A 26,912-nucleotide genomic window follows, 5' to 3' on the forward strand; every position below is an offset into this window, starting at 1 on the left:
CTCCTCACACATCGGACACCTCTTTTTAGTATTATAACGATGGTGCCAGCACCTTGCAGTGGAGATATCCGTGGTGGTAGAACCAGATCTGCTCGAATCCGTCGGTCTCCTCTGTCTCTTGGATCCGCATCAGTTTGACGTCATCCAAATCGCCGGTGACCGACATCATGAGCCCTGTCTGTCTGTTCCTCAAGCGGAAGTGCACCTGCTTCTACTCAGAAAACACACATGATCAGTGCCTCTTTGAATAACAGGGTTCATAGTTTTACATTAACATGCAACATGCCTGTGACATTTTCTGTACAAAGTTTGAGCTTTACAAAATTAGGATTTTCACAGATTTTCACATTAAAGTGAAACTCTCGCCAAAAAGCAACCTAGGCTTTATTTGTGAATGTATATGAGTCAAACCTTCATGTAAATGCATAATTACGACGAAAGAGTCACTTTAGTTTGGTTTTCGGGCAAGCGAATTTTCAATTGAGTGCAGGGGCACTCTTACGCTAGCATTAAAATCACTATTTTTAAAACGCTAAGAAGGCTCGACACAACATGAAACTTTGCTCGTAGTATCACCAGGGTCTCTCAACATGAACACGAGCATTGAAAACATTGTTTGTGTACACAGAGTTTACTAAAAAGAGAGTTTTTGGACAATTCACGTTAGCAGTAGGATCTCCGGCACGCCGCCGTCATGGCAGACAAAAAGTGCCGATCCCCGAGTGCAACCTAACAGGCAGGAGGTCCACCATTACTTTCCTTCCTGTTAAGTTGCAGTCGGGAGTGGACACTTTTTGTCTGCCAAGAAGCCTAGGTTGCTTTTTGGCGAGAGTTTCACTTTAAAGCTAACAAGATCACAATTCTCCTCCACAAAATAACACTTTGATTTTGCCTCAGCAGCTGCTGCAAAGTTCACCCAAAAATTTTAATTTAATCGTTATCTAGTCATTCCCTTGGTAATGAACAGAAAGTCAAAAAATGTTTCTGTAGTTTCGCAGCCAAACAGAGCTGCAGCACTCTGCTAAACAACGGAAGGAGATGTGGAATAGGGGAAGATAATAACGACAAAAATAGCTAAAATAAGTAGGCTCTATCCATCAAACCTAAGGTGCTTTTGGCACAAAACATTTAAAAGTCTGCACTTCCATTATTAAATGCATAAAACTAAGAGCTTCGTGCCCACTGTGGAGCGTCAGGATGTACCTGTAGAAGAGGGCGGAGGGATCCGATTTTCTGCCAGCGGCTGAGCTTGTGCCAGTCACACACCTCGCCAGGTTTCAGCAAAATCTGAGCCCCCCGATAGTTGATTCCCTCATATAATACCCAGCTGGTGACAGAGAGGAGACAAAACACAGTCAAGTTTTACATGTTTTGCAGCTACAATGAAATCACCACCACTTTCTTCTCAGACTCTCTCTTTTAGCACTCACCACTGTGCTGAGTTAATCACCGACAGTCCTCAAATAAACTCACAATGGCTGCCTTCATAGGGAACTGGGTCTGCACAGAACACTTTCTTGTGTTCGTGATTTACTTCTTCATTATTACAGACTGACGGGCGTGCGGTTGAAAGTTAAGACAAGTACAAAAATGCCTTGCATATTTTTCTCTTTTATGACTTTTCTTCCTTCTGTGGGTGTTGGCTCCCGTAACATTATGCTGCACTGTGGCATGTAAATGTCAACCTGAGGGAATATTCTGTTTAATCTCAATTTCAATGTTCTGATTTAATAGACCTGGACCTTCTAACCTCCATGCAGCACCGTGCCAAAGACAATCTACTAAAATGCAACGAGCTTTGAGACAGTCCAATTTCGCCGTGGCACTTTGTTGCCTTTAACTCGGGTCTCAGCGGCTCTGTTCTTTGGATGATTGCCCGTCTCTCCTGCAGTAGGAATGTGCCACTCCAGAGACAGCTCTGGCTCACTGTGAGCCCTTTATTTCCTCCGCATGGGCTCACACCTACAGTCTGAATGTCGCACATCAGCAGCAGGTTTTCCACCATCGCTCAATCTGTCAGTACTGTCATACAAGATGTGCTGAACCTGCAGACTGCTTCTAGTTAACTTGAATGAAATGTCAGGTCCAAACTCCTACCGAACCGAACTTTAACGGAAATGACTCCAGGAGACCTTGGTCACAACTTCGCAGGGCTGAAACGAATGATTATTTTTCAGTATTTATCAATCTTCCGTTTATTATTGCGATTATTCAATGAATCGTTTTATCTATAAGATGTCAAAAAAAGTCCTTCAAATAGCTCCTTTTGTCCGATGAACTGTTTTTTTTTTCTTACATTCATTTAAGGGGCACATTGTAGTTTTGCAGAAGAAATTCAAACTCAAGTAATGAGGTAATAATGCAAACACATATCTATATTTTTAGTCCATGACTGAATAAACAAGCTGTTCTCAGAGGAAAATAAGGTCCCAGAACAGTGTTTGAAGCTAGATAGGTGGCAGGGTCCGCCACATATGAACACAGTAAAACAGTATGAAATTGTCTTGACCTTTAAGGTCAGTTTGAGTATTCAGTGTATTCAGTCGTGAAAACAAAACGAGTTTGTTTATTTTGTTTGTCTAAAAATGTCTGACAAAGTTTATTATTTAAAAAAATATTTGGCAGCGAGAGATCTTGCTTTCTTGACATTTGACACACACCCTTTTTATTGTCTCTCGATCTTTCATCTTTAAGTTTAAGTACCTCGCTTGTTGGGATTTATCTTCTTTAACCCGGCACTCGGTGGTTCACTGTTACATTAGTGGAACATTACAGGGGTGTGGTTTGCCACAAGCAACGAACTATGCACTGGATGCCAGAAAGCTTAACAAACATATTTGACACATCGACTTGGCAGTTGAAAACCTCTGAGATTCAAAAGAGATTAAGGAAACAAAAGGGATTTAGAAGTGCAGCTGCTTGAGAACCAACAGGCGCCACTCAGTGACACGTATGTACAAAATTAAGGTTATTATTCTGTTTCACGTGTTCGTGGCAGACAAAATGGCTTCGACTGAGTGTGTGAGTTCCCTCCCTAGTCGAAACACACACATGCACAGCGTGTTATGCATGAACCTGTTACACTGACACCAAAAGGGTGAGCTTGGCTGGGCAGCCGCTCAACATCCCCACAGATCGAGCTGTAATGTACTCACATGCCTCCTTCCACCAGCACTGACTGAACTCTGCTGCAGCCTCCAGCCAGCTGAAGGTTGACTGATCCGTCTGTCACAATCACCCTCTTCCCCCGCAGATCACGCCGCTCAAACAGTGTAATGGATGGCAGTGAGAACTCCTTATGAGTGACGGAGAAAAGAGAAAGTGCATTAAAGGCTGGTGAGGGTGGCAGGAGCTGATGGAACAGGTTGAAATGATTTTGAGGTTACCCTGGAAACAGACCCCGCTCGCACACCTGTGCGCCCCGTGACATTTCCCTCCGTGCAGCAGACGGGTTGTTTTCCGAATCGACAGTCGTGTTGCAGGTTCAGCAGCAGTGACTCATTTATTCACTGAGTTTTACGTAGAGACAGATAATATGTGCCGAGCTTCACATTCACCATGAGCGCTGTGTACTGCCTTTTCCAGTATTACATATTTGTCAGCAATCCAGTGGCTTATACAACTCTAAAAAGGAAACTATTTGAAGTTATCTAATTGAATCAAGCTTCTTCATTCTTTAAATGTTTGCTTTAATTAGTTTTACAGTATGTGACGCACTCTGAAACTGCCTCGCGTTTGAATGGTGCCGTACGAGGAAACTCGCACCGTATGGTACTATAGTAAGCTTTATTAATATAAACATGTGATATATGGATTGATAAAACATTTAAGGGACATTTAAAGACCCAAAATGGTCTTTTTGGTCAACGTATACAGCTAAAACCTTAAAGCTGCTGGAAGTGCTGTCGTCCTGTCTTCCGCTCTGTTTTGCAGTTTGGAAAATCCAATGGATTACTGAGCAAACACTCTATAACAGTGAATACTGTTGGAATACAGAGCTATTTAACACTTACTCCAATAAAAAAGACTAACAACAGCTTTACACATATAGCAGATTTGATTTTAGCAAACAGTTCCCTATCTGCTCATCCAGATTTGAAGCAAGATAAGCCTTCATTTGGAGTCTTGTTTAACTCCACATTTTGAGCTCAGTTTTGTCGTCTGCCAACTTCTGAGGGAAACACTGAAGTTTTCAGTTACTAAATTCTCCATTGTTGACAGGCTAAATGCCAACTTTGTCTCTCTCTTGTTTGACGTTGAGGAACTAGCATACTTTAGGTTAATCAGAGCTTTGTTCCTTGAGGAACACCAGCCAACAATGGAAGTGATAAAAGTGAACTGTAATGCTGTGGGCCAGAAAACATTAGCCGAAGGACACCGAAAAGCTCTGTTGGGGTGAGGTGAGCTGTGGCGTCTGGTGGCACCCTTTCATATCTTACATAATTATTTGATCCATTAAGGGGGAACTCAGAGATGGTTGCCACGTCTTGGGTAGAACTACTGCAGAGGTGACGAAGTTGTAACAAAGTTATTTATGGCTCCAAAGAGAGTTAAATGAAGTCTGACAAATGTCCTCAGGTAATGTCACTCTGAGAAAGAGGTGAGCATACCACAGCTCTGTCATCTGCTCCTCATCTTTGCTTGAGGCTAGCTCGAGGCTTAACTGCTATTATATAGCAATATATAATAACAGCAAAACACATGCAAAACTCATGCTAAACTGTCTGTGCTTGTGTTGCACCATGGGTGATGTAAGTTAAGTTCTGCTGTATTAATTCTCCATGAGCACTCCATTAACATAATAATATGTATCAGAGCAGCTATCTATATATTGTCATCCTTAACCTTTAAAAGGAATCATTATCTACTCAGCCCCTACGCTGATTGAAAGTTGGATAAAGATTTATAGTTTGCAAAAACATTTCTGTAGCATCACAACAGAACAGGAAGTAGATAGGGGCTTGTTATAAAATGTAAAAAAAAACCCCAAAACAAATAAAGTTAAACGACCCTATACAGCGTGTCTGGCATAATCCAAGTCTTCGGAAGCCTTGACATCCCAGATTGATTTGAAACAAGATTATATACATCATTTATTAAGTCAAATCTTTCCAAAAAACATCTTTTTAAAACAGCATGCGTGCAGTGCTGCTCTTATTTGTTCAGAATCACTGTCACATGATCAGTGTGGGTCTTTCGGTAGTCACGTATTCAGGCAGTTAAAATGACATGTCGACTATTTTGATGCTTTTTCTGAGCATATTGAAATATAATAATATTATCCAGATGTTGTTGTATATATATATATATATATATATATATATATATATATATATATATATATATATATATATATATATATATATATATATATATATATATATATATATATATATATACATATTATGTGAATTCTTCTGCTTAACATGGCCTGTCATGTGCTGTTAACACCCTAAATATGTGACGATCCACCTATTCATACTGATCACGTGACAACTTTTCTACCTGCATATTAAACACACTGTATATAGCCCAGTCACGTAACTTCTTCCCTTTCTATACAGATCATGCGACTGTCTGGATAACACAAGACAAGCTGTATGGAGTCATTTCATGTTTTCCAGAAATGTTCTGTTGACTACGAAACATCTGTCGTTTCACCCGCTTTGGGGAGAGTGGATAGTGACTGAATTTTCATTTTGGAGTGAACAAACTTCATGTCCAAAAGTCCACAAAAGACTTACAAAGCCAACAGGCTGTAGCGACAGGATGGAGGAGCTCGCGTTGACACAGCCCATTGCTCTCAGGTCTGAGTAGCTCCCGACTTCTAACACATACATCCTGCCAGCGAAGTCCTGGCCTTCGAATGCAAGCCAGCTGAAACACACATACACAGATACACAAACACATTAACACACACACACACAAGAGGTGCACAAAATGAAACTGTATTGATGAACCAAGATGATAAAGCTATTTGCATAATGTACGTATAATTACATGTAGCAAAGAACGAGTTATGCACATTAGGCAGAATATTGATGCTTGGGAGTGCACAGAACAATGCAAATTAATATGGATACTGCGTCATAAGAGATCTGCTGCCACATGGGACATTTTTTTGGTAAGTGGAGCAGTGATAGCCTGTGGCAGATTATGAGTCCCACAGATACTTTTATAATATGAACATGTTGCAGCCCCAGTTGTATCACATAATTTTTGGGAAACCCAAAAGAATCCTTTTTCTAAAAATCTGAATTTGCAAGTAGCTGCTTTAAATAGCTACGCTGCAATGTAAACCACAGTACCCACAGCTGTTTTGTCAGATACTGAACAGATATTTTGTCCATAGTTCGCAGGATTACTCACCTGCCGGCCAAGACCTTGCAGGAGGCCACAGAGAAGCCGTCCTCCAGGGAGGCCACACTGTCCTCGAGAGCAAGGACGGAACCTTGAAAACCCGGTTCAGAGAAAAGCTGCACCTGAGGCGCACACAATGAGACAGTAAGCCTGCGTCATCCACCATGAGCCCCCTCACACATCATGTGTTCTTCACTCCTTTTGCAATCTACTTACCTTAAACTTTGCAGTGTTCTCGAAATCATCCTGAAACAAAACAACACATTTAATGAGACTCATCTCCATGCACTGAACAGAAAGCAATTAGAAAGGGGACTATTTACATATTTTTATGTATGCAAGACACATCAGCGGTAAATGTGCATAAGTGGGAAAGACAGTAACAACAATTATTATAATTGGAGCCAAATTACAAACTGCTTTATTGGTCTTGGTTTGAGAAAGTACATTGTTTTACTGTGTTTGCCTCTAACCTTCTAATCACTTCTAAACTCACTACTGTAGTAGTCACGTGTAAAGCAAGAACTTGACTATCACATTAAAGTTGTTTATATTAAGATCAAATAATGAGGATTATTATTATTGTTATTATTATTATTATTGTTATTAAGGAATTTTAATCTAATTTAAGTCCATAAGCATGTACGCCATTAAAGCCAATGTGTGTTTTTGCATGTAAAGGGAATCTGTAATTTTCTAGACTTAAAATGACAAAATCTTATTATCATTTAATTTCAGAGAATACATGAGAACAAATAACAGCGACATTATGACTGTACGGAACAATATCAATGTTCATCATGACTATTATTGTTATGATCATTATCATATCGTTGCATTTGTAAATGATCTGCATGTGCAGTTTACACGTTTCCGTCCTACTTCTGCTCATTTTCCTGTCATGTAATATGTATAAGTATATTTGGGGGGTAAAAGTGTTTTATTTGTTGGTTAAGGAAATGATACACTGCACCACAAGCAATCAGCTGAGATGAGAATAATAATGTGCTTTTTTACAATCAATATTACAATATTTGCACTAGTGGACTGGAAAAAATGCTGCAAAAGACATCCCCATAGTGGATACATTTTACCAAATAAGTATAAAATATGATAAATGTCCCTCGAGGGAGCCCTTCCAGGGAAGGTGCTTTCACTTCACTATAAATATAAATATATCACTATAGTTTTTTGATAGATTAAAAATAAAAATATTGCAGCTAACGCTTGACTCATATCAGTCTCATGCTTAAATTAACAACTTTTGGTTGGTTACACCCACTTCCTGTCTTAGCCCGCATGTTCCGTGCCTGGATAGGGACACTGATCATTTAGTTGGTTGAGTAGATGCAGATAATTGTGTACTTCATGCCTATTAAATATGAAATATGTAAAAACATGAACTCCAAAAGTCAACATCCTCTGGGTGCAGCCGAAACACAACAGAACACTTGAATTCTGTGTCTGTTTTTCATCATCTAGTTTGAAATCAAAGCAACTACTTGATGACTCACCTTTGTGATCCAAGATGTTTTCCCATTTAGACACATGACAAGTATTTTCCTCTTGTAGATTCAAACTTTTATTATTTTGCCCATGACTCACGCTCCCACGGATAATCTACTGTATAAAGGATGGTCTGTCCTGTCAGAGAGTCCTGATCTCCATGTTTATGTTTGACTTGGTCACAAGCGTGACTGGTGTTGTGACTGGTCACATGTGATGACAGCACTCGGTTAGCCAAAATTGGACAACCAGGGGAAGTGAGAATAGTCAGTAAGCACTTTAATATTGCAAAATTGCCCCAATTATTCATCATAGAATGCTAAAATTGTGAATCTGTGAGGCGGACATGCTGACTGCTGCAGTGATTGAACACAAAACATCTCAGTCTGTCTAAAAGCAGGGAACATTCCCCACCAGAGCAAAAGAAAAAAAAGCTTACATAACTTTGTCTGAGTCACTTCTTACCAAAACAACAGGCATCGCTGATGCCACTTTGGGCTGCAGTGCCCCCCAGTCCTCCGGGCTTCCATACAGGCCCTTCTCCAGGATGTAAGGCTCGCCACAAAAGCCTGGCTCATCAAACACCACCCATCTGAGCGAGACAACAGAAGGCGGAGGAGTACAATCACCCTTTCATTTTTCACTGACATTACAGAATTTGTGTTTTTTTCATTTGATCTTAATTCACAGAGAAACGCTGTCTTTGATGCACCTACGCTTGCAAACGAAGACAAATCAAAAACATTCGCAGTGTGTCACAGTCAAAGTGGTCATTTATCATCTAAGTCAACCATTCTTTGGTCAGAGTCCAAGGTGATAACTGCCTCCCACACGGTAGCATCTCAGCTGTTGTGCACTCTGTGTGCTCACTTGGCAAATGCGGCACATCTTGGGCAGCCGTGCGAGTGTGAGTTGCTATGGGCGGCTCGGGTGTTTCTGCTCCTGAGACATAAAAAAGGGGATGTGTTCTGCGAGACAACAAACAAATCTCTGCCTGCAGCTCCTGAAAAAACACGGCCAGCCAATTGGAGGCTGAGGCGGGACGGCAGCACGACATGGGCGAGGCTGTGCAGTCTAATAACAGGCTAGCGCCGCGGCAAGAAGAATCCCTTCAATGCCGTGAAAGCCTTGCCTCCAAAAGCAGGACAAAATGTCCCTCTCCACATTAGCCATCGATTTGTGCGGCTCTCCCTTGGGTAGGATTTGCATATTCCAAATTTCAATATTCTGATTGGAAGGATAATTCTAATTTTTCTTATCTGCTCCAGTGTTTGTTTACGTAGGAGTCATTTTCAGCTGATCAAAGCAAAAAGAAACACAAACTCAGCCAGTATGACGAGAGAAAGCACTTAAATACAAATAACACATTTTTAACGGCGTTCAGGCGTCTACCAACTCCTCCTCCGCACCCAGCATTAATTTCTCGTTCATTTCCAGTGTAAAAGGGTGTGAGGTGAGCTTGCTCCAGGACCAACTTACACTGATAGGAAGTGAGGCGTGGCAGACAAGACATTAGTGAGCTAGGCAATCTGTCTCGACCTGTCTGCGTGGGTGCGGCAGCCTTTTGCCGCTACACACCTGAGCTGCAAAGTACGACAGTAAACCACACCAGACGTCACGGCCTAAAGTAATCATCAGGTTGAAGCTTAGGAATGCATCTTAAAGCCGGATTGGTGGGGAATCAAGGATTTAAAGATTCCTTAAGTCTTGGAAAGACATCTGAAGAATCCAAATAAACAGAGACAGATCTGATCGATTTACTTCAGCTGGAGAAATATCAGTCCTGTGAACGCATCAAGCTTTTATCTCTCGTTGCTGCTCACACAGCAGCAAAGGTCACAGGAGTGAGTGCAACACTTACACGCCACCCATGACATCAATCGACTGCGTTTTCATGCCGTAGCCTGTATCTTCCATGTTAATAACAGGCACCGAGAGGTCGATGTTGAGTCCCAGCTCGCCAAAGTCTCTGTCGCTGAACATTTTCAGGTGCGGAGTCAAGAAGTCCTGCAGCAGGAAGAAAAAAGTGGGATAAACATCACGCCAAGATACCGCACAAATTATTACACAAACATCTGATTATTTAGAAAATAAGTCAACGTGCTCATGTTTTTTTTATTTTTATCAATTTCACAAAAAAAAAAATAAATAAATAAAGTTAAGGATACGACTTTTGCCGGGGTCTGTATCAGACAAGCATGTGGCACTTTGCCATATAGCAATTTTAAGAATAATTTGATTAATGTGCAGCCATAGATCCATTTTTCATTGACCATTAAGAAACCAGGGAAATTTGTGAGGAAAAAAGTAAACTCTGGAAATAATATCATTAAGAGCATGAACTGCATGTGTTGTAGTGCAAATGAACAATACAAGGTAAGTGTTTAAAATAACTGTATTTTATTTATATTCAATTATTTTGATCAAGAATGTTTTGCATGACTGAATGTTAATTTCAATTTATTTGATGTATTACGGCACGACTGCAGAGTTTTAGGGTTTTTATGTGACTGAATCTTACTTTATTTCAATTTTGATCACACTATTTTCTATTGACTCAAATCAATCGTAATTAACAGCTTTTTACTAGCCTGTTGTGGGACTGCTTTTATATATAAATGTAATATATATTCTTGACTTTAGCGTTGACTGATATATTTGCATGATGAGCGTGACTTGTGAGATTCAGATATTTTTGCACATTTTATTTCACTTTCGGAATACATCCTAATAACCTGGATCTTGAAAACACGTCTGTCTTCATTCCTTTTCTTCATTTCATGCTCCACATTTTTTCATTGGACACGTGTGCCAGCTCAGCAGTTTAAGATCCACAGCTCTAGCGCTTGACTAGTAAATCAATTTGCCCAAATTATCAAGCGGAACTGGATTTGTTTACAAAATATTTGGCCATTGCAGCGTGAAGTTTATTTCCTGACCACAGCTTCATTAAACAAACCTTGTTGCCTTTGTGCATTTCATTCATTCTTTTCTTAAATCAATTAAATAATCCAATTCTCCAATAAACAAAACTCTCGTAAACCTCAGAGTTCTCTCGGTTACTTAACTGATAGGTTGCTGCTGCAAGACACTGTAACCCTTTGCTCTGTCACAAGTGACAGTTAATGTGGAAATTCTCGCTCTCCTTTGGTCTTTACGTGGATTTTCCATTCTTACAAGAATAAACATTTTTGGGGCAAGGACACGGAGTCTTTTCCATTTTGGAGACTAATTCTGACCCTCACTAACCCATGGTGGTCCGGCCCCAAATGAAACACTGCACCACAGTAGCTTTTTTCGTAACGTACCGGTCATTATGAGCTAACTTTGGTCACACAAAGGTGTGGTACTCACAGCCAGTACTGGTCGCAGTGACAGCAGCTGCTCCGAGCCTCCCCAGCCCCCGCAGTCCAGGTACTCTCCTTCCTCTAGGATGTGCTGCTGGCCTTCAAAGCCCGGCTCGCTGTATCCCACCCAGCTGGAAGGAGCAGAGCAGCAATGTTGCTCGTTAGAGGTGTATTTATAAATTCTGACTGTGTTACATAACCTCAAAATCCATCTGACAGTAAAATTAGATCTAAGGAAACTTTGCTTCGAGCCAAGGAATACCACCAAACTTGATCCTGTGCCAGAGCAGAAAATGATCTGGGTAATTGAAGAAAAGACTCACAGTCCTCCGATGATCTTTAAAGAACCGACAGACTTCAGTTTCTTTGAGTCAAGGTCTGCTCCCTCTGCAGAAATGCCACCTTCACTTTCACAAAAGCCGAAGACGTCGCTGTCGATTTCCACACAGGAGCCCTCAAAGCCTGGTTTCTCATAAGCCACAGCCTGTGATAGATATAGAGGAAGGAAAAGGGTTACATTTGACTCATTATTTACAATGCTTAGTGAATAACTCCCAGTTTTTTGTCTTTTTTTTTATTCATAGAAATAATAAGACAGTCGGTTGAATAAATAATAAATGTAAGCCTGTGTTTTGAAAGTGAAAAACACATGGAGACCCAGTTAAGTTGTTAAAGGTATACCATGCTTTATGCTCGTAAAGAAATGTCAAGACTCATCACTTGTGACCAGCTGGAATTGGTGGCAGCGTCTGTATCTGTAGCCCTCTGCATGTAATTCCTTATTTCCTTATTATCTCGCTGTGTTTGTGATTTTTTCTGGGCGTCAGCTATTCTGCAGAAAGCTATTTGATTGTCAAGTCTCGTTCCCCAGCCTCAAAATACCGAAACGGTTCAGTTTGGTTTGGCAAGCCATCAACCCAATGTGTCTATGTTTGTGTACAGAGGAATGAGACTCAACAACCTGCCCCTTTGGATGATGAGTTTAAAAACGGCAACCGGACTTGGAAGCCTTGAAACATTTGTGAGCACAATTTTATGAACATGGCCGCTTCATTGTCCCTGAATTTTATTTGAAACTATTGTTGGATGACTCGAACGTTCAATGATACGGAGTGTCAAAAAGGTTTTTTAGCTTTCATTTTGAAGAATACCCAGTGCCAAATCTTACTGTGGTTACAGTGGAAAGTCCTTGACTTCACATCTATTTTTGGCTTGAGGTAAGATAAACATAGCACTAAACAAAAAAGTCAGTCAAAGACTGTAGTGTGCTGTCAGCCCTTTTTGAAAACATGTTGCCTATCTGCTCACATCTCAACATTTGGTTACTTTACCATTTGCAGATTTAAAATCATAGTAACACATATAAATGATATAAAATAAAACAGCAGAATGCGATGGAGTCTTACCTTGACTTCACAGGGACTCTCCACTTTGAATCCACCCTGGAACAGAGAAATTATCATAAACAGCCATTTCCTCTCTAATTGAAAGTAAACATTAAGGAGCCAGACAGTCAGTGATTACACAAATAGTTGTATTTACATGTAAATGATGACATTTCTGTAGTGACATGGAGCACTACAGAAAATTAACAGAGTAGAAGGAGCACGCTGAGCCGGTCTTGCGTCCCTCCAGGTAACTTATTACTGAGGATTCTAACATTAACTGCCTGTGGACAAAGAGCCAGACCGAAGATACTGACAGAAAGAAAACTGTCACCACAGAGTCGCTATAGTGAATTATTTATAGAACTAAAATGTGAAAAACAAGAGGCCAGGAAGGCAAATTGTACTGTAGTGCTATTATATGTGACCTAGCAGGTAAATCGTTCACTGATATGGAAAAGGGAGAATTGTGTGTATAAAAGACCAAAGTCATGCTCTGCGAGTCATAATTCAATTCTTGAAGGGTTTTTTAGACACAACGAGACAACGAAGCCACTGTGCTCTGAAATACAATTATATTCAATGCGCCCTGACCTGACGCCTATTTTAAAAGGCGCCCTGCTCTGCGCGCTCGTGTCAAAAGTTCAACTGGGTGCAGCTTTGGGCCCAGCAGTGAACAGTGAGCAAACTGCCCATGACTTTAGATTAGTAACATGCTGATGTTTAGCAGGTCAGATTGAAGGTGTTCCCCAACTTAATCTAACATGTTAGCACGTCAACGCAAAGAACAATTTGAGTCAAGGGATGATCAAAGTCACTAAAATATATCCCCAGGAGACCTTGAATATCGAGTAGTTGAGTACCCAATCTAACCCAGTCAGTCTGTCTTTTAATTATATTGGGATTTTAGAAAAAAACAACGAAAAATGCCAAGTCATTGGATCACCCAAACTAACATGAATCACCCTCTAGGAGCCATTCATGTTTGTGCAAAATTTCACGGCAAACCATTTAACTGTTGTCGAGACATATTAGTCTGGACCAAAGGGGGTAGACTGCCCAAACATTGTGACAAATCATGTCACTAGGGTGGCTGACAGGAGCAAATGAACTACATCACATTCATAAACTGTCCTCTGCAGGATACATTAGATCGATGTAAATGAGATGTTAACAAAAGCACGCACCATTTTAAGTGGTCTAAGCGAGCCGACAAATGGTGACGGGAAGCCCCAGGCCTCAGGAACAGGGTACTCTCCTGCCTCCAGCACAGCTATCATGCCCTGGAACCCCGGGTCACTGAACACCAGCCACCTAATGGAGGGAGAAAACATTGAGATAACATGTTGTTTAAGGAGTAAGCCAAAAGGTCCAACCACGTTCATGATAATTATGCCTCTTGGCGGATTTAAACTAACTGTGAGTCATGACCTTGCAGGGCTTGTTGCTTCATAAAACAACGGTAACACATAACCGCCACGAAAGAGAACAAACGCACAGACACGTAGAAATCAGCAGCTACAGGTGTGATAATTGCATTTGCTCAGCACATTAAGCATTGTTAGGCCAGGGCAGTGTTTTAATTAGAAATTACCTTTACCTCAGACGTGAGTCACACAGCCACAGCCACGGACAAAGAGCTATTTCTTTAAGAAAAAATATCTTGGGAATGCATGTTTCGGTTCAAAGCCATTTCCTTTGCAATTGGTTTTGAGTGTAGCAAGTCTTTGTTGGAACTGTGCCCCTACTGCTAGCATTTAGAGCCATTATAGAGCTCGACAAAATGTTTTATACCAATTACCACATGTGAGCTGCTGGCAGGAAAATAAACCCTGGCTCACTCAGTCAGTGCTGAGGAAGTGATACCAAGAACCGATGCCTGCCTCATGGCTCTAAAAGATCTTTAATAGGAGGAGCAGATGAGTCAGTTCATTTGGTGATCTCGTGAGCTCGGCACATGCTACGGTACATTTGTAAAGCATAAAACTGACATCCGACAGCGATTTTGCTTTTATCTAGATGCTGAGAAGTACTCCTAAATGCTGGGATGCCAAAGTAAACCTACAGTAATAGCTGTGGGAACAAGGTTTACTGTCATTAACTTCCTCAGGGGCAGGGCACAAAATGTCCTGAATGCCTACACCTCTCACGTGGAAAAAACATCCTCCCCTATGCCAAATTCGCTCCACACCTTTGTCTGTTTCTCACTCTCCATCTAGTCTCCACCTCTGCACTTCGGCTCTCCAAGCACCCCCCACACCCACACTCTCGCTTTTCTCGAACATGCAACAGCAGGAGAGACATTCCTACACAGGCGAATGAGCGAGAGGCAAACCACAGACACACACTGAGGAACATCGTAATGATTATTATCTCTCAGCTTCTTGTCAGAGCCAAAAACTGAGACAGCCCCTTAAAAAAAAAGAGAGAGGGCTCTTCGCTGAGCACAGCAGGCGAGATTTGCATAGTCTACTCTTCTAGTGGGTCTGCCAGTAAAAAAAAAAAAAAAAAAAAAAATCAATGCCCAAAACCTGGGATTGTCTCATTACCTGGACTCTATGCTGTGCTGCTACAAAGCAAGAGCACCGCGTCTTCGTTCTTTAGCACCGTAAATGTATGGTATCTTTAAATAAAATCCATTGCCCGGATAATTACCTTTCTACCTCTGATCAATCACAGTAGCCCATGTGTCTTGCTAATGATTTGATTTTGTCGGCCTGTTCATTACTGCCACGCACGCTTCACCAGAGGTCAATCACAAAGATCTGAATGATCGCTCTGTGCCGAGGCAGCCATACTTACACCCCAGAGTGCACTTGGATGGAAGCAGTGCTCAGTGGGATACCAAATGAGCCCGTCTCTACCGTGTCGTCGTGGTAAGGTGTTACTCTGCCGTGGCCCTCCGGTTCAGTAAACAGATCAATATGGGGGATGCTGTAATCCTGCAGAGATGGAGAAACAAGCACAGGAAGTTTGACCTGGGGCCTCATTACAGAAATTTGGTGAGTCTGAAATCCTATCCTAACTCAGTTCAGATGGCATTTAGAATTTTTGGTGTATCAGAAACATGTTTATTTAAAAAAAAAATCCTATCAGGCACTGTAAACTCAATCTTTCAGTCTTCAACAATCTATTCCTGTGTTTAGAAAGTGTTAGACTGCCTGTATCCTTGACAAGGGGTGTTCCACTTCACTTTTCACTAGGAGGATTGCTAAAGGACAAAAAAAAAAAAAACAGGTGATTGTTTTTCCCTGGATGAGTCAGCTTTTTAAATTGTATTGGTGGGGAAGAGGATATACTGCATTAGTAACTTTATGGTCAGGAGAATTTAAAGCTAACAGACTAACGTTGTTATAAACAGTCTTAGCTTTTCCAACATGTCAGCATGGATGATAGCTTCTCCAACATGCTAACAATGGTGTTAGCTTTTGCAACAGGAATTCCATTTGTGTTAACTTCTCCAAAAGGCTTAAATCAGTGCTGCTCACATTTGTAGCATCCCAACAAGCTAATGTTGATTTTAGCATCTCAAACAAGCCTACAGCTAAGCTAACATTGATGTTAGCTTCTCAAAAACGTATGATTTGAGTTGCCTTTTAATCGTAATAGGCCTATTTCAGTGTCCATGCTGTTCCGCGCCTTCATTGTCATTGTCCCACAGACCAAGCAACAGGTCTGTTTTAAATTATTTTAAATATTTAACCTAGTCTATGCCATCATTACGCTCTGTAGCTAAAGTTAGGATTTCTCATGGTTAAATAATGTACAAAGTCTGAGATATAAGGGAAAATTAGTTTTCTTAAATTTCTTCTACATTTCTAGATATTCCTTTATTTGAAACTAAGCTGTAGGGAAATGTTTATCTAATGAGGCCTGTGATTATAATCCACATGTTTTATTGTTTTTAGGAGTCTGCACTGAATGTAAATAAAGCAAAACATGGCTAAGTTTCAGGGGAATGTGAGGTGACGCAGATGTAGAAAATGAAATACTGAAAAGGCCAAATTCTCCAGTGCACTCACCCACACAGCGTGTCGAATGGAGCCGATCACCATTGGTGGGTTGTTGTGTGGTTTTGACTCTGGCCCAAGCCCAGGCTCATGCTCAGGCTCTGCCCATACATTTGTCAATTCAATTCCCCCTTCCTCCAAGGCGATGGTGCGTCCCTGGAAGTCAGGCTTCTCATAGAGAACCCAACTGTAGTGAAAACAAACAAAAAAACATGTAATCACATAGCAAAGACAGATAATTATATGTTAGGGAAAAAAGGGAAAGGACTGGGATACATGTCTGTGGTGTAAAAAGTCTTAAAACAATACTTCAGTGATTTGGGAAATGCACACAGGCACACAAAACATCTTCCTGTTAATGGGCTCCAACGGCTATTTCACTGATGCAAAGGTGGCTGCAACATGTCAAGGCCACAGCAACGCTCCAAGCGAGACAAGGAAGAAGACGGCCAGCGAATAGACACGAATGTAAACGATGAAGGCTTCAATACAATTTATTTTTTATGGGAGGAAAAAGCTTGCAGACTTTCTGCCAAGCCTCAAGGACTCGCATTTTGTTTTTGTGCAGAAGATAAACAACACAGACCCATTTAAAGAAAAAGGTATGAGAGTATGTATGAAAATTGACATCAAGTGTGTTAATCTCAAGGCTGATATTTCAATAAATTATGTGACAAGTCCAAGTGCCCTTACAGGCAACAATAACATCTCCCAACAACTTGACATTAATGAGACCTACGCTTCAGTAGACGTTTTCTTAAAGTTCCAGCTGATTGCTACTCACCATCCTCTGACGACCTTCACTGATATGAGGGGTGAGAGCTGCAGAGCGGTTGCATCTGCTACATCCCTGTGAACCTCATACACCTGGCCGCTGAACTGACCCTTCTCAAACAGCACCATCTGTGTAGAGACATGGAGGGCAGTGCCAAGAAGGGAAGAAAATCAGGGGCAATATGCGTTTCGTGCTTGCTCGTTAACATTTAGTCACGACTCGCTGAGTGCTTAGAGGAACCTAATAGAATGGAAACTATTAGCATGGCACTTATTTATATCTATCAACAAGCCAGTGCAGAGGCAATTACTTGATCCACCAGAGCGTACTGTTAATATAATTGCTTTGATTTAAAAAGTTTCATTTTCGGTTTTACAGGCCAACAGAAGAAGACACTTGTAGAATACAGATCTACAAAATCTGGCAGTTCTGGACATTAATTAGACAGTGACATTGTCTTAATTTTAATTTTATTTTCTGTCGTTTTGTGTCAAAGCACGTCACGCGAGCAGATTCCCCGGCACAGCTGAAGCTGGAGGTAGACTGGATTAAAATGACGTGTAGGCAAGAAACTCTGCATGTTGCGAGTCAGGGAGATGTCACTCTGTCTTGAAACAACTACTCATAATAGTTCCACAACAGGGAAGAGCCACAAGTTTTGCATGGCATTGGCTGAATTCCCTGATTGTAATCACATCCAGCTGAGCATTTGAGCTAGACTGTTTTTTTTGAAATACTTTGTTTACCCCCAAGAACACCATATGAAAAGCAGATGTTTTCACAGAACAGAGAGTTGTCTGTCCAGATTCCTCTCCCCCATCTTGTTTCTATTCTACAGTATTTGGGCAGAGCTGTGCCTACTGTACCTTTCCAGGGCGCTTGTGAAATCCCTTGGCAATTCGTATCTGTAATGCACAGAAAACACAGAATTATCATTGCGGCATGGGCAAAACATGAGCAAACCTCTAGTCTATTAAATACTAGAGAAGCCTAATCTGCATTTGTTGTTTGTGCAGCAGTCCTGTGCCTTTTGAATGGCCTGACCTTTTAGTTTACTTCCAGGGACACACTGGGTCCGTGGAGACTAAAGACTGTTTTGAATTTATATTCGAGCACACACACCAAGAAGAGAAGGGGGGGGGAGGCTTTCTTAACACAGTAGTCTTGCAAAATAAGCGAGTTGGCAGCTTCAAACTGCAGCAAAAGACACAACAAGAAACTACAGTGACTAGGAGGCTTACAACATCAAGTCAGTTACATTGATTAATGATTTAATTAATAGTTTAATGAAGAGATATTCTGCTCATTTTCAGGTTAATACATTTTTTTTCAGACAACTACTATTACTACTCTTTAATGAATTATGCAAATGTTTGAGATTGTGACATAGTGATGTCATGAAGTCACAGAATTAAAGGGGGACTACTGGCGAGGTGTTTCAGGCACTTCAGGAGCAACCAACCAACCAACAAACTGAGACAGGTGAAACCATAATCTTCTTGGCTGAGGTAGATAAATGAAGCGGTCGTCTTGAGGAAATTCCCTTTTTCCTAATATAAGCACCACATTATATAATTTCCACTCAGGAGACTTCATAAACAATTGCATGGAAATGATTGGGCAATTAAGGCCATTTAAAGTGAAATACTATAAAAATAGTCACTAGTTGCAGCCCTTACCCCAGCTCAGGCATTTCTACCTGCCCAAATTAAATCAAAGGGACCCGTGAGACAAAAGCTGCTTTGTTGTGGATTGTAAAAGCTTCCCTCCAAACGTTGATACCTGATACCAGAATGCAAATAGGGATAGATACTGCTGGCACTGCAGCTGAAATGTAAATGAGGGATATAAATAGTTTCAATCTCTGCAAGAGCAGCAAGCAGTCTGGTCTCAGCTTTGTAATGCTAAAGAATTAAGTATCCTTCAACAGTGTGTATGCCCGCACTTACATGTTTAGTAAGTATCCCCTGTGGCTGAGCTGGAGGCTGCTTCGGCTCATGGAGTGTAGGGTGTGTTGGTGGAGGAATCCCAGGAAAAGATGGAGGCGTGGCATCAGGAAGCAGCGGACGTGGCTGCAAAGCTCCAGTCTCATCTCCTGAGGTTGACATTTTTCCAATAACCTGGTGCATAAACCCAAAAGTCATCAGTTAAGTATAAAAGTTGTTTCTTTCAACTTCCTTACAAATGTGCCGCATGTACAACTATTGTCAGAGACATGCTATAAGACAGCTCTTTGTTCTACGAGTTGTTTCTAATGTTTCTTATCATTAGATTGTTTATTCTCTAAACTCTTTGGTTTCTGGTGTTACTGGTCAATAAATCAAAAAGAGGTTTTGTCTGTAAATTCTCTGTGTGGTGAGGACAGCTAGTTTTTAGTTGGTGAAAGGAACATAAAGGAAAACTAACCTCGCTTTTGACTTGTTCCTGTCCTTGTGTGCTCTGCGCTGGTTTTGCCGGTTCTCGGGGGAGGTACTTCTCTAAATAGTCTGGCAGCTTGATGTCGTTAAACGAGGGAAGTGGAGGGCCTGAGTCACTGACCACAGCCTCGGCAGCCCGGGCTTCCTCTCTGTTGCTCGGGGCAGAGCTCTGTTTGCCCAGTGTGTCTCTGTGTGGAGCTGTGGCTGTCGGGCTTTGAGAGGGAGGCTCGGATAAAGGTGGACTCAGCCTGGGAGCCTCGCTGGGTGACACTTCCTCAGAGTTAGTGCCTTCTTCCTGCTTCTGAACTCCATTCCTCTTCCCTCTGATAGAGGATGCAAGGCTGCTGAAGACACAGCTCCCCTGTAGGCGAGACTTCACCCTAATCTGCTCATCTTTCTCCTCCTTGATGCCCCCCTCATCTTTTACGGGGGTCTGGTCCTTGAGGCGAGAGTGAGTGTCCAGGCTACTGAGCAGCATACTCCTGTCAGTCAAACTGGCCCTGGCAGGCTTGAGGCCAGATTTTAGGTCCGAGCTCTGGAGCTTGGCTAAGATGCTCGGGGTCGTGTCTATGCTGAACTTATCCTTCTTCCTCAATCCAAACTTAAACTCCTCAGGGTCAAACGTCTTCTCAAAACGGTCCTCCTTGATGGCGGGCAATGCAAACGGCGGCTGAGGTGGCTTGAGTGGATTGTGTTTACGTGGCGGGAGGGAGAATGGGGCGCAAAGATTCTTGATTTTCTCAATGAAATCGTCATCGTCAAGCTCGCTGGAAGTTTCCAGCAGATCGCTCTCACTTACAGCAGAGCTCAGTTTGGGCTTCAAGACTTTAGGTTTCTGTTTGGGGGAAAAATCCACATCCAGCCAGCTAGAGGGGGCATCTCGCGGGGATAAAGAATCGTCTTTGCTCAGTCCCCGTGGCAATTGGAGTTTCCTCATAGGGGAACGCTGGGTTGAAATTGGGAGCAGCTTGTTAGCTTCCAGGGAAGCGGGTGCCTTTGGAGTTTGGCTCGGCTTCTTATTCACCAGTTCTTTTTTGGCTGTGTGGAGATGCGATTGAGGGGAGATATCACCGTTAGCAACAGGTGAAAGTCCATGCAATGCTGAATGGAGTGTTTTCTCAGCTGTCTTTTCCGCCACAGTAGCTATCGCGCTGGAAGCTGTGCTATCAGCAGTCAGGTTTGCCATTTTTTCTGGCCCCTTGAGAGAAGCACTATCACTTGTGCTCTCTGTAGTTTTGGATGCGTCACCTTGTGGAGTGAGTTTCACGATATCTCTTGAGACTGTGACTTCTGAGGGCGCTGATTTGACAGCTGAAGTTTTTTTCTCGTCACCCTGCCTCACTCCCTCAGCGCTCGCAGATTTAGGCCCAGATATCTGTGTCGGCTTTTTAACAGATAAGCCTTTCTCTGCCATATTGTCAGCCTGTGCAGTTGTCGCCACTGGAGTGTCATTAGGGGCTTTTACAGTTGCTTCCCCAACTGCTGTAGTTGCTTTGGTAATAGGTTTTGCACTGGAGAGCTCTGCATCATTAGCTCCATGTGCACATGAGTCATCTGGTGTGTTTTCAGTTTTTTCCACAGGCCCAGAATCAGGCTGCGGTCCCGCTCCAATCACCGCTGAGTCTGTTTGAGGGCTTTCTGTAGGCTTTGTTTTCAAATCAGCGGGCCCATTTTTTGCTGTCTCTCCCTTTGAAAGCCCCTTATCACTCAGGGTCCCACTTGCAGCATCCTCATTAGTCTGGGTGTCGGCACACACAGCAGCTTTTTCTGGATGTGTAGTCGTCGTCTGTCTGACGTGTTGTGTTTGCGCAGGGAGGTCTGATGATGAGGACTCAGATGCCCGTTCTGCTTGGCTGGTTTCTGGTTTTCTTTTGTCTTTAACTGGCTGTGCCTTTTCTTTTTTTTCATCATTTTTTCTTTCATCAATTCTAGCAACACTCTCCTCTGTCCCTGAGAAACTCTGTCTGCTTTCTGAAACCTTGACCTCTGTGGTATTTTTATGCGAACCGAGGAGCTGCCGTGGTGCCTCTTTGTCTTTCAGCTCAGGCCCATTTGTTTTTTTGCTCTCCACTTTGTCTGTTTTCCCCACATCATTACTCTCTGACTGATTTATCAGCTCTGTGTCCTTATGCTGGGTTTGCTGTGTTTTCCCAGTGTCTTTCTTAGTGGCTTCCTCCACTTTTCCTTTACTTTTAAGTTCAGATTGCGTTGACGATTCCTTCTCTAATTTGTGATGTTTAGCAGGTGGCTCTTGCTTCTCAATAGGCTGTTTTACCACAGGTGAGGGGGAAGAAGCTGGTGTTTCGTTGCCGTCCTTGGATGCCTTTACTGACTCCTCTGTCAGTAAGGGGCTGTGTCCCCCTGCCTTTTCCTCCTTTTGGGGTAAAATAACCGGAGCCTTGTCAATAGGCGTCTTTGTTCCACGGCTATGGGTAGCAGTATCAGGTTCATCTCTGTTGACAGATGGTGCTGGCTCCTGTCTGTTGACTGGCTTGCTAATATTCTCCTTTTCAGATGAAGAGTTTGTCTCTGTCTTCTGTTTGTCGGACACATTCTGTTCTTTATTAACTGCTTTCTGTTTGCTAGATAAAGACTGTTGATCTGATGTACCTTCTTTGGCTTTATCAGTTGGTAATGAGACATTCTCTGTGATTTTTCTAGATGCAGAAATGGTCTCCTTTGTATCATCCACCTGATCTTGTTTGATAGCATTGACCTCTGTATTACTTGTTGAGTGATCCGGTTGGCTTTCACTATTCGGGCCGATGGGACTGGTTGGTTCTCGACTTTTTCTTCTTTTAGAGCGGGAGCCTGTTCTGCTTGGGCCTTTGGACAACTGGCTGTTATCCGTCAGTTCTGCAGAATCACCTGCCTCCTTAGCTGGATCGTTTGCGTCCACGCTGTCAGATTTTGTAGCCTGGTCGTCTGTTTTCGAAGCGACTGTGACCTCTGAATCGGAGTCTGTTGTTTGTTCTTTAGGAATGGAAATCTGTCCCGCTGCAGCAGTGATGTCTCGTCCTTCTGGTTTTAATGTTATCTCTGAGATTGCTTTTGTTTGCATCTGCTCTTTAGAATCCAGTCTACCCTGATTGTCCAGTTCTGGCGACTTCGATGCAGCAGCAGCTACAGACGAGGTGGATTTTTGAGACATTCCCATCATTGCTGGCTTTGGAGGCAACACTGCCTTGCTGTCTGATTTAGATGCCTCGACGAAGTTTCTCGCTCGCTCCTTGATCGTCATCGGCCTCTCCCTGTTTGGTGACGCAGAGCTTGACCTGGCCTTTTCATAGCGCTCAGCTGATCTTGATCGCTGGTCTGACAAGGCAAACTCTGATTTCAGCCTGTCTGTGGCATTGCGGACCGGTGAGACATCGGCACTCCTCGGAGTTCGGAAGGTCTGCTTGTTGACCGCCCCAGCAGGGCGCTCAAAGAGGCTGATTTTATCAGCAATCCGTCCAACGACTGGCTTAGGCTCCTCATCTACTTTCTTCAAGTCGTGCAGTCTGTGTATGATAAGAGGTAAAGGTTTAATTTGAAACATCTGCTAAATTGGAAACTTGTAGAGTTGATTATGACTCATGTACGTTTGAATATGTCACAGACAAAAGAACGTATGATGTCTGGGTGATTTGACCTATATTTAAGTCTTATCTGCGCGGCAGTAACAATCTTGACGCGCAGGGCTGTTCCTTGTGTTATGACTCACACCATTGTTTCACTGCTGATATTCCACCCAAAGCATTTATAACACATCCCCTGCTTTGGCAGCAATGTCATGTTAGACAAAAGCTTGAGGTGGGTTCAAATAAAAAAATGTATTCTTAGATACTTAGAATATATTAAGTGGAAGTGGACAGTATTCAAAGTCTGATTTACACACTACAGTCTAGGAAAATGTGTTGAGTCATTCATTCACAAATCACAGACTGGTCTCCCACTCAGTCACATGTAGCTGAAGACTTACCTTGCATCAATCTCTGTTTTGGGCTTATCCTTTGCTTCATCTTTAGCCTTAAAATCCTGGTTGCCTCCCGCTGGACTTTGCCTCAAAGGCACATTTTTTGGAAAAAACTTCACCTCACTCCGAGAAACCTTGACACTCCTGCGTTTGGACTCTGGTGTCTCTGTCTTCCTCTCCACTTTGTAAAGACTGTCATCGTCCTCCATGTCTGCGGCCCCATCAACCACACATGCCACAGTCACTGCACCGACTGAGTTTGACTCCTGGAACTTGTCCAACTCCTTGATTGTGTCAGGACAGGAAGTCTTACTCTCCTTTACTTCAGGTGAGGCCTGAGAGGTTGGGGTGTGCTTGGAGGAGGAGTTTATAGTTGACTCTCCCTTGTGAGTCTTTGGACTTTTGACCTGAGGGCTGGTCACTGAGTTATCTGATATAGGGAATCCCTCAGGAGGAGGTTCAGAAGTGGGGGACATTTTTTCCTGGGGGCTGTTAGCTCCATCTCCCTGAGCGTTCTTCTTGAATTTCCTTCTGGCTGCGTTTTTACGCCCCATGCTGTCGGCCTCTGTTTGTTCTTGGTCAGGTTTGGGCTGTGTGTCTTTGCGTGATTTCAGTGACACTCCCACTATGGCACTGTAATGACTCTCTGTGCCAACAGTGGGCCTCACACCTGCCCTTTTCTTCTCTGCACTTGATGAACTTGAGCTCTTTGTTAAGTCAAAACTTGGTGATGACTTTGCCTTGGCGAGGACTTGCAGGCTTTTTGTGACTTCGGTGCGAACAACTTCCTGTCCAGCACAGGTGTCGTTGCCACACTTAATCACGCTGGTCTCCTCTAGGTACACATGAAGCCTCTTGCCTGTCCTGGCCTGTGCTTGTCTCTGGGCCTGAGGCTGAGTGTGGGCCCGGTCAGAGTCCCATACCACTCCCTGTTTAGAGGAGAGATGTGTCAGATGACTGGCATTCTTCTCAGGATTCCCGCTCGCTGAAGTACCGTTGCTGCTGCTGCTGGTCTCCTCCCTCTCCTGGCCTTGCCCTGTTCTCTTCTTCCTGGTCCACACAAACTCCTCCTCTCTTGGACCTCCTCCTGCAGTCTCAGTGCTACTCACAACAGAGCCGTCTCTGCGGGCAGACTGCGTGGCGTCCTCCTCTTCACTGGGGAAAATGTCTCTAAGGAGACCCAGTGGATTGGTATTGGAGCTCTCCTCCTCCCCCTGTTGTTCCCTTGCCCGGGGTCTTACAGACTCCTCACCCTCTTCTTCTTTCTGTGATTTAGGAGCCTGGTCGTTAGTTGGAGAGGCATTTTCAGTAGGACTGTTTGGACCCTTTCCCCTCCACGGAGAGAACCAGCTCCCTATACGTCCCAAGACCCCAGTACTCGGCTGCTCCACCGGGCTCTCAGACTGAAGCAAAGCAGAGAAATAAATCACATAAACATCTGTTTAGACGTGCAGTGCCATTAATAAACATGCATATTTCTGATGAATATGCGCAAACCTTAGATGAACTGTCAGTAGTTACACGTGGTAGTGCAAACACAATACTGGCCATGAACAAAGGAAGGGAGCGCAAGCTTGGGATCTAAAGTCAATATAAGTAGTGGTTGTTTGTTCATACACTTTTTTTTTAGTATGGCCATGCATCTCTCGGCATAGCAAAGACATGCATGTGTGCTTATAACCTGTAAGCTTACCGTAGAAAATACCATATCATTCAGATTCTTTATGTAGGTTGTGAACATGATTTTGGTTTAGAACAAAAACTCCTAAAGAGCATAAAACAAGAACAAAATCATTCCACCAAGACAAAACAACAGAAAGTGAAAAAAAAGCAGAAAATTATCATAAAAAATAGATTATTTTGCTTTAGCAAAGTGACAGATCCATCCTTAACTCTCTCTCAACTCTGAGCAAAATTCTTTTTGGCAGTAATTTCAAGATCAACTCACCCTTAATTAGACATAGAAGAAAACTTTTAGTCCCGCTCCAAAATGTGACTTCAGTTTGTACAGCAGAGGATCTGAAGCAAGATACATCTCTAACTAATCAACATGTTGTGTTTAGTCCTCCTCGCATCCAGTCAAGCATCCACAACTGCACGGCAGCGGCAGACTGGCACAGGCAGATATGGGCGCTGAAGTTCTGCCCCTCCAGCGGAGCGCACGCAGCCCGGTGCTAAAATGATGCCTTCAAGTGCTGCTCGTAAACGAGTGCCGCTAAGAAGCCATCTGGTTAACCATCTGACTAATGCCAAACCAATCAGTCGAATTGATAATGACTTATGGCGAAGTTTAACATCCAGATCACAGCGGCTGCAGTTTTTGTTCAGATAAAATGTGTCACAACAGACTAATACATATTTTTCTTCTGGAGAAAATGAAATGCAAAAATGAAAATGTCCACTGATTTCATGACTGAAAACGCATTCACAATATTTTCAAAATGATTGCAATATGATTTTGGCTTTTTTCTACATTTTGTTCAGCTCTACCCTACACCTGGCTGCATTGTTAATTTGGCGAAATTAATCTAGTTTTAATTGTATTACTGGCTGCTGTCCAAAACATTTTAAAACTCTACACCACACATCACATTTCAATTATTTTGCTTTTTTTTTTTTTTTTATCAAAAGCTACTTCAATCAAAGTGCCTTCAACCAAATGGGTGCAAAGCAAAATTGCAAGAATTGAGCACAATCAAGTACATCAACTTCATTAAATAAGCTGAGCTGCTTTTAGTGCTACATTTATAAATAATAACAGATGGAGAAATAGTTTTTTGTTTTCACAGGCAAAGGTACAGTCTGCAATAGAAGATTTGTATAGTTTCTTCTGTCCTGATATCAACAGAGAGCTCGCTGTGGTGTGAGAAAAGCAAACAGACATTATATCCCTATATCTCTGAAGCTTTCAAACTGGTTTGTGTTTTTGTGTGGGGTAACAAGGTCAAGGGGAATTCTGACGTGTTCCCTGTTCTGTGTTCAAAAGTTATCATCTGAATGAGTGCCAGTTTTGTTTGACCCTGGTGTATTTCTCACTATTGTGGTTTGTTCTTCACATTTCTGTAATCATAAATGCTCAAAGGAACAAATAGTCTGGAATGTAGATGTGCGGCACTACAGAGCTGCAAAAATTAATCACTTTATTTGTCTGTCT

At 42.4% G+C, this 26,912-nt stretch overlaps 1 protein-coding gene across 2 annotated transcripts in view; it reads right to left on the bottom strand.

The window, feature by feature from the left end:
* The window catches only part of LOC115573974 (beta/gamma crystallin domain-containing protein 1-like), a 31,743-nt gene that overhangs the window by 2,956 nt on the left and 1,875 nt on the right, over nucleotides 1-26,912 (bottom strand). Inside the window, exons 1-21 of one of the 2 annotated variants that reach the window (XM_030405129.1) lie at nucleotides 25,707-25,893; nucleotides 25,452-25,523; nucleotides 23,765-25,161; nucleotides 19,790-23,303; nucleotides 19,333-19,503; nucleotides 18,250-18,288; nucleotides 17,393-17,511; nucleotides 16,621-16,795; nucleotides 15,401-15,540; nucleotides 13,786-13,912; nucleotides 12,620-12,655; nucleotides 11,537-11,697; nucleotides 11,221-11,344; nucleotides 9,728-9,873; nucleotides 8,332-8,458; nucleotides 6,577-6,606; nucleotides 6,370-6,482; nucleotides 5,745-5,877; nucleotides 3,156-3,295; nucleotides 1,204-1,327; nucleotides 53-211 (exon numbers count right to left, since the gene is read on the bottom strand). In XM_030405129.1, coding sequence (XP_030260989.1) covers nucleotides 53-211; nucleotides 1,204-1,327; nucleotides 3,156-3,295; nucleotides 5,745-5,877; nucleotides 6,370-6,482; nucleotides 6,577-6,606; nucleotides 8,332-8,458; nucleotides 9,728-9,873; nucleotides 11,221-11,344; nucleotides 11,537-11,697; nucleotides 12,620-12,655; nucleotides 13,786-13,912; nucleotides 15,401-15,540; nucleotides 16,621-16,795; nucleotides 17,393-17,511; nucleotides 18,250-18,288; nucleotides 19,333-19,503; nucleotides 19,790-23,303; nucleotides 23,765-25,161; nucleotides 25,452-25,499 — 7,023 coding nt within the window. In that variant the 5' untranslated portion in view covers nucleotides 25,500-25,523; nucleotides 25,707-25,893. Of the gene's footprint in view, nucleotides 1-52; nucleotides 212-1,203; nucleotides 1,328-3,155; nucleotides 3,296-5,744; nucleotides 5,878-6,369; nucleotides 6,483-6,576; nucleotides 6,607-8,331; nucleotides 8,459-9,727; nucleotides 9,874-11,220; nucleotides 11,345-11,536; nucleotides 11,698-12,619; nucleotides 12,656-13,785; nucleotides 13,913-15,400; nucleotides 15,541-16,620; nucleotides 16,796-17,392; nucleotides 17,512-18,249; nucleotides 18,289-19,332; nucleotides 19,504-19,789; nucleotides 23,304-23,764; nucleotides 25,162-25,451; nucleotides 25,524-25,706; nucleotides 25,894-26,912 lie in introns of those variants that run through there. The other variant, XM_030405130.1, reaches the window with a different exon arrangement.

Source organism: Sparus aurata, chromosome 22, assembly GCF_900880675.1.
Source record: "Sparus aurata chromosome 22, fSpaAur1.1, whole genome shotgun sequence".
NCBI classification, from domain to species: Eukaryota; Metazoa; Chordata; class Actinopteri; order Spariformes; family Sparidae; genus Sparus; species Sparus aurata.